Source organism: Dromiciops gliroides, chromosome 5 (assembly GCF_019393635.1).
Source record: "Dromiciops gliroides isolate mDroGli1 chromosome 5, mDroGli1.pri, whole genome shotgun sequence".
Lineage (NCBI taxonomy): Eukaryota > Metazoa > Chordata > Mammalia > Microbiotheria > Microbiotheriidae > Dromiciops > Dromiciops gliroides.
This window is the reverse complement of record NC_057865.1, coordinates 88,267,652-88,282,403: the sequence shown is the minus strand read 5'-3', so window position 1 is coordinate 88,282,403 and position 14,752 is coordinate 88,267,652. Positions and strand designations below refer to the sequence as shown.

Here is a 14,752-nt window from a genome sequence, read left to right as displayed (position 1 = left end):
ATCATTATTGTACAATGGATAAATGCAAGAGGCCGGACTGAATTTAGCTCTTCCATCCTCAAGGCTAGCAGACGCTCTACTCTCCCGATAGCAGAGGGGATAACCAACCCCTGCCCTCTAAGAGTTTATACTGTACTTAGGAAGATAAAACATCTTGATAGATAATGATACAGCTTGAAATTTTGTAATTTTTGGCCAAAGGCCATTGTGAAATTTTAGAATTAGAATGCAAGGCACTAAATGATAAGTGCTATATACATAGTACAGACTAGGTATGGAATTTAAGCACCTAGCCAGAACTCTGCACAGAATAAGCCTGTAATCTATATTTGAATGAATCAATGAATGAAATGCTTCTAAGAGGACAATCTATAGAAGTTTCTCCTGGAATCCTTTGAGAAAAGTTGAACGTACTGTTAACTAGAAGTAATAGCCAATTACCATAAATTGAATTTTAAAATACAGATAAGAAATGAATGCAGATGCTCTGCAAATGCCCGAAAAAAAGAGAACACAACTCTAAATCTAAAACCCTTTGTCCATAGACCAGGAGATCATCCCAGCTAAGTTGCTACACCAGAAAGAAGTAGCTCATCCCCTGGGTTCAGAGCATTGCCTCTCACTGCAAGTCATTAATAACTCTTAGATGCTTTCAGACAACTTCTGGAGCAAAGTCTGATAAGTAACTCTAAGAATAAGAATAAATAGATGTCGATGCGACCCTGGTTCCCCATCATACGTGGCCTCATAAAACCCACTGATTTGTGCAGAACCCCACTGAGCCGACTGTTAGAATGGTGTATGGGAAGGAGACAAGAAAACATTATTACTTTCTCTTTTTTTTCTGGACACATGGGATTGTATTGGAGCAAAACTGAAATGTCTGGGGGAGGAGCAGAAAGGAAGACAGCTTGAATCTCTTATTTTGATGTAGGGGGGATAACAAGGTTGCAAAAGCAAACAGCGTGAACATCTGTCCTGGCTGTTGACTAGGAAATACTGTCCTCAGAACAAATATTGTAATTATCAGTCGTGGCTGCAGCTTGACTGGGCCCCCATTTATTAGTATGATAATATCACCTCTGCATATGAACTTTATAGATTGTCCATCCATAATTCATGAATTTGCAAATAAAGAGATCTGGAATCTGTACACAGCCGGTGTGCGTGGCCGGTGCCAATTATCTCCCTTCTACAGAGTCTTCTCCTCTTCCCTCGCACTGCTTGCAGCTGCTCTTTTATACCATTCATCAGTGTTTAAGAGATATGCTGGTGGTGTTAGCTGAGATGATTTGAATTTCCATTGTTTACACACTATGAGTTTAGCTTCTGGTTGGAAATTATCTGCCATATAAGAAGCCTCTGAGAATATAGATGAGGTGAATGAAGACAAGCAACAGCCTCTGTCAGTTTTATTTTGTTTTTTAAATATTCTTAACACTCTTTTCTTTTATGATTTTTGTGTCCCTGTAAATTACTAAGCTTTTGCCTAAAATTGTCCCATTTCCCCATCCATCCAGGTATGAATAAAGGTCTTGAGAGAAGTAAATAGAGGCTCAAAATTGTTTTTTGTCCTGGAGCATATCATATAATTCAAAGATTTCTCTTTTGTGGGTTTGTTAGTTGGTTATTTAGTTTCTTTCCCCCAGCAGCCACAACATCCTTATTAACTGAAATAGTTTACTGCTTGTTCAAAAACTCTCTTGTTGATGTGTTTCCATTTTCCATCCTCAGTACAATAACAAGCCTATTTTGTAATTTTAACAAGAATTGTATCCATCACTGTATAAAGTTTTGGGAAAGCCCACATGTTGTCTATTTCAGTACTCTTTTTGTAAGTGTTGTCTTAGAAAATAGAAATTAGTTTTCTGCTGCCTGTGGTATATTATACCCTAATGCCAAATATAATCCTCTTTTTGTGAACTATAAACCATCCATGAAACCAGCTTACATACCCAAGGCCTGTAATAAATCAGAGAAAGACAAAGAGAAAAAATGCGATTACATATTCGATATCTTCCCTATTGGAAAGAGATTTATACATGGAAAATCCAAAATGGTAGATTAACCCCCAAATCACTTATATTTGACTTTGGATTTTGTTTTGTTTTAGGCACATTTTATAGGAACTAGATGATAGTGAATCAGTGTTATGCTAACTTCCCACCACCAGACAACTAACTAAGCAGCACTTTGGATAGAAAGTTGGATTTGGAGTCAAGAACACTCCACTTTATAATCTAACTTTTGCACCATAACATCAAACAATTGTAAAACTGATAAAGAATGAACTGAGCAGAAACAAAAGAACAATTTATGAAATAACAACTTTGTAAGAATTAATTTTGAAAGCTCTAAGAGCTATGATCAATGCAATGACTATCCCAAATTCCAAAGGAATGATGACCAAGCACACTCTCTCCAACCTGTCAGAGAGGTGATAGACTTCAGGTTCATAACAAGACGTGTATTTTTTTTTTTTTTTACATTATGAGATAGTTTATTTTTTCCGTTACATGTAAAGATAGTTCTCAACTTTTGTTTATACATGCTTTACAATTTCAGATTTTTCTCCCTCCCTCCCTCCCCTCCCTCCCCCCCTCCCCTAGACAGCAGGTAATCTGATATAGGTTATATCTATATATATCTATACATATAGATATATATATACACACACATATATATACACATAATAACATTAATCCTATTTCTGCATTAATCCTGTTACAAGAGAAAGAATCAGAGCAGTGATGCAAAACCTCAAAATAGAAAAAAAAAAACAACAGCACCCAAAACAAAAGAAATAATATGGTTCAATCAGCATCTATACTCCACAGTTCTTTCTTTCTTTTTTTTCTTGGATTTGGAGATCCTCTTCTATCATGAGTTCCCTGGAACTCTTCTGTACCATTGCATTGGTGAGAAGAATATAGTCCATCACAGTAGGTCAACACTCAATGTTGATGATACTGTGTACAATGTTCTTCTGGTTCTGCTCATCTCACTCATCATCAGCTCACGTAAGACCCTCCAGGTTTCTCTGAACTCTTCCTGCTCATCATTTCTTACAGCACAATAGTATTCCATTGTATTCATATACCACAACTTGTCCAGCCATTCCCCAATTGATGGGCACCCCCTCAACTTCCAATTCCTTGCTACCACGTAAAGAGCAGCTATAAATATTTTTGTACATGTGGGTCCCTTTCCCCCTTCCATGATTTCTTTGGGCAAAAGACCTAAAAGTGGGATTGCTGGGTCAAAGGGTATGCACAGCTTTATCGCCCTTTGGGCATAATTCCAAATTGCTCTCCAGAATGGTTGGATCAGCTCACAGCTCCACCAACAATGCATTAGTGTTCCAATTTTCCCACAGCCTCTCCAACATTTATTATCTTCCTTTTTTGTCATTTTAGCCAATCTGATAGGTGTCAGGTGGTACCTCAGAGTTGTTTTAATTTGCATCTCTCTAATCATTAGAGATTTAGAGCATTTTTTCATATGGGAATAGATAGCTTTGGTTTCTTCATCAGAAAACTGCCTGTTCATATCCTTTGACCATTTCTCAATTGGGGAATGACTTGGATTCTTATAAATTTGATTTAATTCCCTATATATTTTAGAGATGAGGCCTTTATCAGAAGCACTGGCCTCAAAAATTGTTTCCCAGCTTTCTGCCTCCCTTCTAATTTTGGATGCATTGCTTCTGAAGACGTGTATTTTTAAAAACACAGTCAATGAGGGAATTTGCCTTGCCTGAATATGCATATTTGTTCTAAGAAATTTGTGGGGGATTTCCCAATAGAGTAGGACATGGGAGGGAGAGAAAATAGATTTCTATTCATTAAAAAAGCAAAATTTTATTTAAAATGAAAATAATAATTGAGTTCACATCCCTCCTCGGATAATGTCTCTGGACAAGTCACTTAACTTCTTTCAGCCTCAATCTCCTAATCAGTAAAATGAGGATAATAATGTCACCTACCTCCAGGATTCTTGGATGGTTCAGGTGAGAAACATATGTAAAAGGCTTTATAAATCTCAAAGTACTATGAAGGTATTTTTATTATCTAGATAAAGCTTTATGATCTACAAAAGCTTGGTACTCCTATGCTTTTTTTTTAAAAAACAAAGCATGGTGCTTTTCACAACGCCACATGCTCCTTCATTTGTTGACTGAATAAATGAATGGTTAGGATAGTAGCTGTAAAGTCTCCTAGTAGAACATAAGCATCTTGAAGATAGTGTCATTCAGTTGGGGATCCCTAACATCTAGCACAGTGGTCACATAGAGTAGGTGCCTAATAAGTGTTTAATGTTGAATGAGTGAAATCTTATGGGTTTTTGAACAAGCTAATCTACTGAATGAATTTTTTTCTTCAAAAAATATTAAGGCATACTAGGGAGACCTGGGAAGCTCTCTAGTTGTTTTTTTCCTATTCTGACAGCTCTCCCTGCTATTCATTCATTTATCCATTCAATAAACATTTATTAAAATAATCTATTCAAGGCCCTATGCTAAGAATATTTTTTTAAATGGAAAAAGCAGATTTTTCCCTTGGGAAGTTTACATTCTACACAGGAAAGAGGACTACAACATCTAAACAGATAAATATAATTTGAGGAGTGAGAAAGTATTAATAACTGGGGGGAATTAGGATAGACTTTCTGTATGAAATGGTACCTGAGTTGAGTCTTGAAGAATTTTAAAATTTGGAGGTGAAAAGAGAATACCTTCCAGGCTTTCATGAAAGGCTATTCAAAAGCACAGATTGGAGAGAAACATTCTTTTTCTTTTCTTTTCTTTTCTTTTTTTTTTTTTTGGCGAGGCAATTGGGGTTAAGTGACTTGCCCAGGGTCACACAGCTAGTAAATGTCAAGTGTCTGAGGCCGGATTTGAACTCAGGTACTCCTGAATTCAGGGCCAGTGCTCTATCCACTGTACTACCTAGCTGCCTCTGGGGAGAAACATTCTTGTTTTTTGGGTTAGGGGTTTTTTTTTTTTGGTGTGGTTTGGTTTTTTGGCAGGGCAATGAGGGTTAATTGACTTGCCCACAAGTCTTATGATCCACACAGCTAGGGTCACATAGCTAATAAGTGTCAAGTGTCAAGTGTCAAGTGTCTGAGGCCGGATTTGAACTCAGGTCCTCCTAAATCCAAGGCTAATGCTTTATCTACTGCACCACCTAGCTGCCCGAGAAACATTCTTAAAAGAACTGCCTCATCTCTGTTTTCTCCCATAGACACTACAAATGCCTGGGTTTCAAAAGATCTTCCTCATAAACATTACAATTAAAGAATTACAATTGGAATTACAGAATTGTAAGGGATCCTTAGAGATACAGAGTGGTATAGTGGAAAGTACTCAGAACTTGGAAATAAATGGGTCAAATCCTGTCTCGGATATGTCCTACTTGTATGAACTTGGGAGAGTCACCTGGTGCTCTGAGCCTGTTTTCTCATCTGTAAAATGAGAAGGTTGGACTAGATGAGCTCTAAGGGGCTTTCATCACCATCTATTTCAGTCTCTTCATTGTGTACAGGAGGAAACAGGCCCAATGAGGTTGAATTACTTGCTCTAAGTCATCCAGTCATTTAGTAGCAGAGCTTGAATTAAAAGCTCTTTTCTCCTTAACCCAATGATGTGTTTTTCCCTGTATGCTGTTTCCCATTCAGAGAACACTGGCCTATGCATCTGGAGTTGTACTGTTCTCATCCCAAATCCATCCCTCATGGGCTATGCAACTTTGAACAAGTCAGTAACCGCTTCGTGCCTCAGTTTCCTCACTGGCCAAAGGAAAGCTACCACAAGATCTCTCTGGTCCTAGTTAATTATAAAATATTATGATTCTATAAAATAGTCTTATGAAAAGTAGGCACCACAGCATAACAGAGAGGTGGCCTAGCAGCCAAACCTTTCAGCACCTTCAAGTAGCTCTTCAGAACTATAAATTATATATGAGTTGTTAACCCACATCTATGGAGGGAATTTCCACACCAGAAGTTCATTACACTGATAAAATCCCTAGTAGAAATCCCCCCAAAAGTCTGAAATGTCAACAAAACAAATAATTAAGTAGGCTATTATAAATACTGAATGTTTACAAACTTGAAAGCTGTTATTTGCCACAGATGTGCTATTATGTGAATAATCTACCATAGATGATAGATTTGGTTACATGCCTCGTGTGTGGCAAATTAAGATTATACCAAAGTATTCCAAGATAGTACTAGTGCCAATAAAGATCAATCAAGTAATAGTAACTTATACTAGGAGATAACTATGGTTCCAATTAATGAATTTTCTAAGAGTCATAGTTTTCTAGAGCTAGAAAGAACTTTTGAAGTTATCTAGCCTATCATTTTGCATACAAGGGAACTGAGCCCCAGATAAGCAGATTGACTTGTCCAAGGTCATGCAGAGAATTAAATAAGTGGCTGATTCAGGACTAGAACCCAGCTCTCCATCTACACTTCTCACCAATGTAACACAATAAGTTTTCTTTTTTTTATTATTATTATGGACTTACTCAACAGACATGAACATCTCAAACAAAAAGCAAAAATGAAAGTTATATATGGAACCATGAACCTCTATTATGTAGTTTGATTTTTTTTCACAACAACAACAAAATTTCCCTGTTTGTCTCCTTCTGGAAATCTCTTAGCTTTCTTCTGTATATTTTTAAATGTCTAATAGATGCTTTTTTTCTCCTTTCTGATGTTTTTGTGCTATCCACTACACACTTACTCATTCACTCCCCCACAAAGAAAATCCTTCTCTTGTAATAGTCAAGTATAGTCAAGCAAAATAATTAAATATATTGACCATTTTGGAAAACATGTTTTATACTATACCTCTAGTCCATCACCAAGAAGTGTGGATGGCATATTTTCATCAGCCTTCTAAAGTCATGATTGTCATTGTCATCATTTTCCTGGTTCTGCTTATTTCACTCTATATCTGTTCATATAAATCTTCCCAGGTTTCTCAACATTCATCATATTTGTCATTTCTTATGATCCAGTATTATTACAAGACATTCATATACTTTAATTTGTTCAGTCATTCCCAGATGATAGGTAAGTATGGGAATCATTCTTCTTGTTATAGAATATTAGCTTTAACATATATGTACATATACTGTCAAGCTATGCAGATTATATGCAAACGTAAAAAACAAAGGTAGAATTGCTGTGGGCAAATATTACTGAGTAAATATATACACATATATACAATAAATTAAACCTAGTCAGTGTAGTGTACATATTTGTGTTTGAATAAACCATTATTAAGAATCTGCATATCCCTTAAAACTATAAGGTACTTGGTAATTTATTCAAACCACATAGAAAGTTTGTGGTGCACATATGGTTCAAGATTTAAAAGGGCAACTATTACTGGCAGAATTTTGGAACTACAGTAAATTCAGTATAATGTGGGGGTTAACAGGAGATTATTTAGACATCCCTTTTTGTTTTGGAAATGCCTGTGTCCCTTCTGAGCCTTAATAAAAAAAAAGAAGTTTATGGAAAATAATTGAAATTTTCTTTGATGTTTAAGGATATTAGAAAGTTTCAGGACAATCAATGCAAACATAATGACCATTATATAGACTGGGAGATATAAATGTAAAAGGTATAGGAGATTGGACTAAGTGTATACCAAGCCCAAGACAGTCTCAAATTATTTTCCTTTTAACTCTTTTTCAAAATCTTTAGTAAAATGTAGGTAAGCTATGTCTATGTCTATGTCTATGTCTATGTCTATGTCTATGTCTATGTCTATGTCTATGTCTATGTCTATGTCTATGTCTATGTCTATGTCTATGTCTATGTCTATGTCTATGTCTATGTCTATGTCTATGTCTATGTCTATGTCTATGTCTATGTCTATGTCTATGTCTATATCTATACTCTTCCTCTAATCTTCCAGTTTAGTGACCTGTCAAAATTTTTTAAAAAAATAATCCCATTAATCAACAGAAAATTTAAATAAGACCATCCAAATCAATCCATCTATTCATAGACCCATGCAACATATATTTCTGTTAACATACTAAGAGTACACTGTTTTTCCTGAGTAATCAAATAAAAATGTATTTGAATGACATTTCCATTCCCAAGATTACAAGTAATCAATTTCAGCATTTATGTTTAATGTCAATTGACCTGACTTTTTGAAAAATGATGCTAGAAAAGAATCCTAATGCTTTTTTGTTTTGTGTTTTTTGTTTCTCCTGCCACAATCAAAAACAGAATGGAATTCTACACACTCTATAATTAAAGTCATCATTTTCCATTTTCTAACTTGATGAGAGTATTCAGAAATAGTTTATACAATTAAACCACATCAGTTTAACAAATTAGGGATAAAACCAAAGCTGAACTAGATATATTTTTCAATGACACACCAAAAAATCTAGTCTAATGATTTATCCTGTAATACACAGGTAACCAGATTTTTTCAATTAAAATTATTGAGTACCTACTGTGTGAGGCACTGTGTAGGCAGTAGAGACACAAAAACAAAATTAAAAGAGCCTTTGCAGCCCCTTCCATTAAAGGCTGTGTGAATGGAGTAAAAATTCTGGTATGTTCTACTATAACATACTTGAAATACAGAGAAACTCATCACCAAAAGGTTAGTAGCCAGGTGATGATTTTTTTTGGCTACAATGACCACAAAACAGACAAAAATACAAAATTATCTTTAATCTTGTCTCCCCCAGCAGTGATGGTTGCAAACTGGTAGTAAAGGTAGCAGAAGATACTAAGGAACCTTAGACCATTCAGAAGCATCACTTTAAATGTTGGTCATCTTAATGTGTGATATTTGTCCCATAATCAGCAAATTGATACTATTAGAGGAAAGAACCACATATTAATATTCTTGCTTATAAGTGAAACTAATAAAAGCTAATAGTGCTTTAAAGTTTGCAAGGAACTTTATAAATATTATCTTATTAAATTCTCACAATAACCCTGTGAAGTAGATGCTACTATTATCCCCATTAAGTTTTTGTTTTTTGAATGTCTAATCTCATACCTTGTCCCTCTTTGTTCTCCTACTGATGCTTAAAGATAGTTAATATCTAAAGAGGTAATATCCTCTTCATCTCTTTCAGGATATAAGTCTCTGATAATCATTTAGCCCTTTAGAGTTGCCCAAATTTGATCTTGCTTAAGTTTTTGTTGTTTTGGGGTTTTCCCCCACTGTGTTTCCCTTTCAAAGACCCCATGTAGCTTAGGGTTTTGTTTTGTTTTTTCAGTAGAAATCCTTAGAATTCATTGATGTTCTTAAAGGTTCCTTTTTTTAGGTTGTCCTTTTAAAATATGCAAGATAAGTTACTGGGAGCAAGTCATTTTTCTGTAGCCCTTTAATATATCCCATTCTAGGCTTCTTTCTTTTTTCTTAGTTAATGCAAAATCATATAAAATAATAACTGGGTTTTCCTGGTATGTGATCTTTAACTTTCCTAATAGCTTGAATTTTTTTTCTTTACCCTGGAACTTGGCAATAATATTCCTAGTTTGTTGTAAATAAGGTTTCACCCTGGTAATGACCCATAGATTCTATCAATCTACACTTTCCCTCTCATTCCAATACATCTAAGGAATTTTCTTCCTCTAATATTTCTTACATTATTGAATTTTTTACTTGTGTTTCCTCCCCTTTTTTTAGGGCTTAATTTTTTGAGTTTTTCTAGATTCTGTTTTAAGGCTTTTCTTTCATTTCTTTTGTTATGCCTTAAAACCACTTCCACAGATCTTGTGTCCATTCCATTTTCTTTTCTTAGACTCTGGTCCTAGCTACTTCAGAATACCTCCCTCTGCTAAGTTTTTATCTTGGGATTTTCTTACTCTATGGTATATATTCATTGTATTGGGAATTTTTTCACTTGCTTGTTCATTCCTCAGTCTCTCTTCTGCAGTGTTGGTATCAAAAAGTTGCCAGAGCCACTGAAGTGTTAGGTGACTTACTCCTCATCACACAGTCTCTTTAAGTCAAAGGCAAGACTTTAATCTAATGCTTCCTTAAAAAGAAAAGGGAGGGGGCAGCTAGGTGGTGCAGTGGATAAAGCACTGGCCCTGGATTCAGGAGTACCTGAGTTCAAATCCAGCCTCAGACACTTGACACTTACTAGCTGTGTGACCCTGGGCAAGTCACTTAACCCCCATTGCCCTGCAAAAAAAAACCAAACAAACAAACAAACAAAAAAAGGGAATGAAAATGCATACTGCCAACATCATATCATGTGATTACATAGGCATCCTGTCAAATGAATCCATCAGTTCCTATATATCTTCAACAGATGCTGGAAATGGATCGTGAGCTTAGTTGAGAATTGAGTAGGAAAAAGGCAAGTTTGATAACAATTCAGAAAATTGCCCATATGTCTAGGCCCAAAGCAGGTAATGATGGGGCCAGATTATGCAATTATAGATTGAGAATTAAAGGGACCTCAGAGATCCACCTGTTCCAAGTCCACAGATGAGGATTCTGAGGCCCATAAAGTTAAATGATTTGCTTAAAGTCATATAGCTAGAAACTCGCACAATCGAGATTCAGGTCCAGAGTCTCTAAATCTCCGTCACAAATGCTTTTTTTCTGTACTCTGCTGACTCTCTGTAAGGTGGGTACGTGGCTTACGTGGCTCTACCTTGAAATAATTCTTTCCTGGTTGAAGAAGTTGCTTGAAACAAACCACATTTCCTAAAGGCTTGTGCTTCTCCTTCAGTAGTGTTTTCCTGACATTACTCCATGAAGCTCTCCATGGCTGCTTTGGACCTGGTGACTCTCTTTAGAAGCAGTTAGGTGCTACAGTGAATAGAGTACTAGACCTGGAGTCAGAAAGACTTGAGTTCAGAGCCATCTTCAGACATTTACTATCCCTACAACCCTTGGCTTGTTGCTTAAATGCCCCCTCAGTTTCCTCATCAATAAAATGGGAATAATAATACCACCTACTTTCCAGGGTTGCTGTGAGGATCAAATGAGATAATAATTATAAAATACACAGCACAGTACCTGGCACATAGTAAGCACTATATAAATTTTAGCTGTTGTTGTTATTGTTGTTGATGATGATGGCTCAATCTGGTCCTGTGGACTGATAACCTACTGAACTTCTCTATGACTCTGGCCTTAATATGACATTCTGTTTCTGTTCTCAGATCGTTGACTTTGCACAAACTACTTTTCCCTTCTCTCTTCCTGCCAGTCATATTCTCTACTTCACAGGCTCTAAAATTAGGAATTGAGTAAAGAAATAGAATGTGTGATCCAGGACTGAGGATTGGTAGGGCATGAATGGCTAAAGAACAAGGAGGCAAAGGATTCAAGGATGAAGGGAAATGCATCATTCAGCTTGGTAACTGTCAGGTCAGAATTGTAAAGGGAGGAAAGTGAGACCAGAACAGAAGTGATGAACTGGAAGAATTATGGAAAGAAAGAAGAGGAGGTTATAATGATGGCCAAGAATCATATAGAAGTAGGGGTGTTAGAGAGAGAGGTGTAAGGAGAAGAGATGGGGTGATTTCAGAGTTCAGGATTATGAAAGTGATATCATTACAAAATGTAAGGTGTGAACACTCCTATGAGTACCTAAAATAGAATGCCAAGTTGAGAAGGTGGTTGAACTGGGAGATATAAATGTTAATACTAAAATACCCATGAAAAAATGCAAAAGTTGTTGTGGAGAGGACAACTGTGAGCTAAGTACATCATTAGTAGGCTTATAAATGAAGAGGATTCTATAAACATATTATATATTGATTTCAGGAAGTGATTAGACAATATTTCTCACAATATTAAAGAATTTGAGAGTTGGAAAGCTCCTGAAGTAAATATCTAGTCTAACACATATAGTTATATGCATATGTATACATACATATGTGTATATACATGAATGTGTAGGAATGTATGAATATACATTCACATATACTATCAGACTTAGTTCACATGTTGGTTAGTTTTGTTGAACTGTTATTTTTCTCTTTCTCTTTTATTCTTTTTTTTTTTTTTGGTGAGGCAATTGGGGCTAAGTGACTTGCCCAGGGTCACACAGCTAGTTAAGTGTTAAGTGTCTGAGGCCGGATTTGAACTCAGGTCCTCCTGAATCCAGGGCCGGTGCTCTATCCACTGCGCCACCTAGCTGCCCCCTCTTTTATTCTTTTTGACAAAGGATGTCTCACTGAGTAGAGGAGGAGGAGGAGGAACACATTTAAAAATAAAGATGATGTAAAAACAAAAGTCAAAGATAGAATTTTAAAAAAAATAATAAACATTTTTATTTAAAGTTTTAAGTTCCAAATTTTATGCCTTCTTCCCACCCTCCTTTACTCCTTCCCCAAGGAGGTAAGCAATCAGATATAGGTTATACATGTGCAATTATGTAAAACATTACCCTATTAGTCATTTTGTATAAGAAAACTTGAATAAAAGGAAAAATGAAAGTGAAAAATAGCATGCTTCAGTCTGTGTTCAATCAATAGCAGTTCTTTCTTTGGAGGTGGATAGTATGCTTCATCATCAGTTCTTGGGGATTGTCTTGGATCATGGTATTGCTGAGAATAGTGGTCATTCACAGTTCTTCATAAAACAATATTGCTGTCACTGTGCACAACATTGTCCTGGTTTTTCTCACTTTACTATACATCAGTTCATACAAGTCTTTTGAGGCCTTTCTGAAATCATCCTGCTTGTTCTTTCTTATAGCACAATAATATTCTATCACCATCATATACCATAGCTTGTTTAGCTATTCCCCAACTGATGGGCATTCCTTTGATTTCCAATTCTTAGCCACTATAAAAAGAGCTGCTCTAAATATTTTATACAAATAGGTCTTTTTCATAGATAAAAATTTTAAAAGAAATAATTAAAAAGTATTCAAATAAAAAAGGGGGGCAGCTAGGTGGCACAGTGGATAAAGCACTGGCCCTGGATTCAGAAGGACCTGAGTTCAAATCTGGCCTCAGACACTTGACACTTACCTAGCTGTGTGACCCTGGGCAAGTCACTTAACCTTCATTGCCCCACAAAAAAAAATATTCAAATCCAATCTTATTCTGTATTAACAGTTAAGGATTCATTAGAGAGTGAAAGCTTACCTTATATGCATCATATTTATATATAAATTCTTTGTTAACATGATGTTTATGTCACTAGGAAAATCTACGAACAAATGGTTTTAATTGTTCTAATTAAATTATTTTCAAAATTAGAAAGATGTACATTAAGCAACACATTAACATACACCTTTGCAATCCCATTTGTCCCACATAGCTAACACTGCCATGAATGCTATATTAATTGCCAAGTGGGTTATTTCTTTGATATCTGTTACATGAAATCAAGTTATCCAGTGTGTTTTCCAGTTTTTTTAAAAAGAAAAAAAGTTTATATTTGTCAGAACTAAATGCTTTATTTTTGTTGTTTCCCTCTCCTCTACCCTCAATCCAGGTCCCAGGGTCCCCATGGTGACAGTCCACAACACCACTGACAAAAAAAGTGAGTACTTTGTGTCTTTTGTTAAATCTTACTGAGAACTAAGGAGAATAACAAGCAAAATGTCTTACCTTGTTTCACATTGTTCTGTTCTAAGGTGGCTAATCGGTGGTAAAATGAGTTCATTTCTTAGCAGACCAGGTCAAAAGCTGGATGGACTCCAGATGGAGTTATAGTCTAGAAGAGTTAATGTCATGAAAGCCAAGATCAGAGAAACATCCCTCCATCAAAAGGTGTCAGGATCTACTCTGCAACTTGTAGTCATGCTTAAATAGCAAGACCTTAAATAACCTGTCCAAAATCATAAAGTCCAAATACATCAGAGGTATGATTTGAACTCAGGTCTTCCTGGTTCTGAGGCCAGCTCACTCTCTAGTATACCACACTGCCTCTCCCACAGACAGGTTATGTAATCTGAGATGTTGGAGCATCTCTACATCAATAAGCTACTAATTTTCATTAACAAGGGATAGAATTGGGTCTGTGGTTTTATTGATCTTGGGAACTCCCGAACAAGAGTACAAGAAAATTATTTCTACCAATGCAGATCTTTACAATCTTAAAAGAGTTGCCTAGGACAAGAGATTAAGTGGTATACTCAGGGCTATACATCCAACATATTTTGGAGGAGATACTTGAACTGAGATTTTCCTATGAGCAGTAAATAAATGGAAAAAAGGTTAAAAAGGCCAGAGTCTTTAGGATGATTTTCCTAAATGAGCCTTTATACCATGCCTAAAGCGTGTTGAATATGTTAGCAGAAGAGATAGAATGAGAGCCAAATTAGAGTTCATTATGACAAAACAGGGAGACTGGAGCATTCTCTTATCTGGGTGCCTTTCTCTGCTCATGTTCCCCTATGTTGTCTGTGGCCCTGAGAAGGGCTTGTGTACTGGACTTGGCTGTAAGCTGCCCCAGTTTCTGAAAAATGCCAAATGGCCTGTCTGACCTAGTGGCACAAGGTCAACCATAACTGGATCCTTTTGTTTTTGTGGTTGTTCGGTTGTTTCAGTTGTGTCCAATTCTCCATGACCCCATTGGATGTTTTCTTGGCAAAGATACTGGAGTGGTTTGCCATTTCCTTTTCTAGCTCATTTTACAGATGAGGAAACCAAGACAAACAGGATAAAGTGATTTGCTCAGAGTCACATGGCTAGCAAACACCAGAGGTCAAATTTTAACTTAAGTCTTCCTGACTCCATGCCTGGTACTCTATCCACTGCATCACCCAGCTGTTGT

The 14,752-nt window shown here is 36.2% G+C and overlaps 1 protein-coding gene across 7 annotated transcripts in view; it reads left to right on the top strand.

Annotated features, from left to right (window-relative positions):
• DPP6 (dipeptidyl peptidase like 6) overlaps positions 1-14,752 on the top strand; it is a 1,357,728-nt gene that overhangs the window by 1,277,002 nt on the left and 65,974 nt on the right. For all 7 annotated transcript variants that reach the window (XR_006353239.1, XM_043966312.1, XM_043966314.1 and 4 more), the window contains exon 17: positions 13,469-13,516. Coding sequence is in view for 6 of the 7 variants with exons in the window: in XM_043966312.1 (XP_043822247.1) it covers positions 13,469-13,516 (48 nt within the window). In the remaining variant the exon portion in view is untranslated. The remainder of the gene's footprint in view (positions 1-13,468; positions 13,517-14,752) is intronic.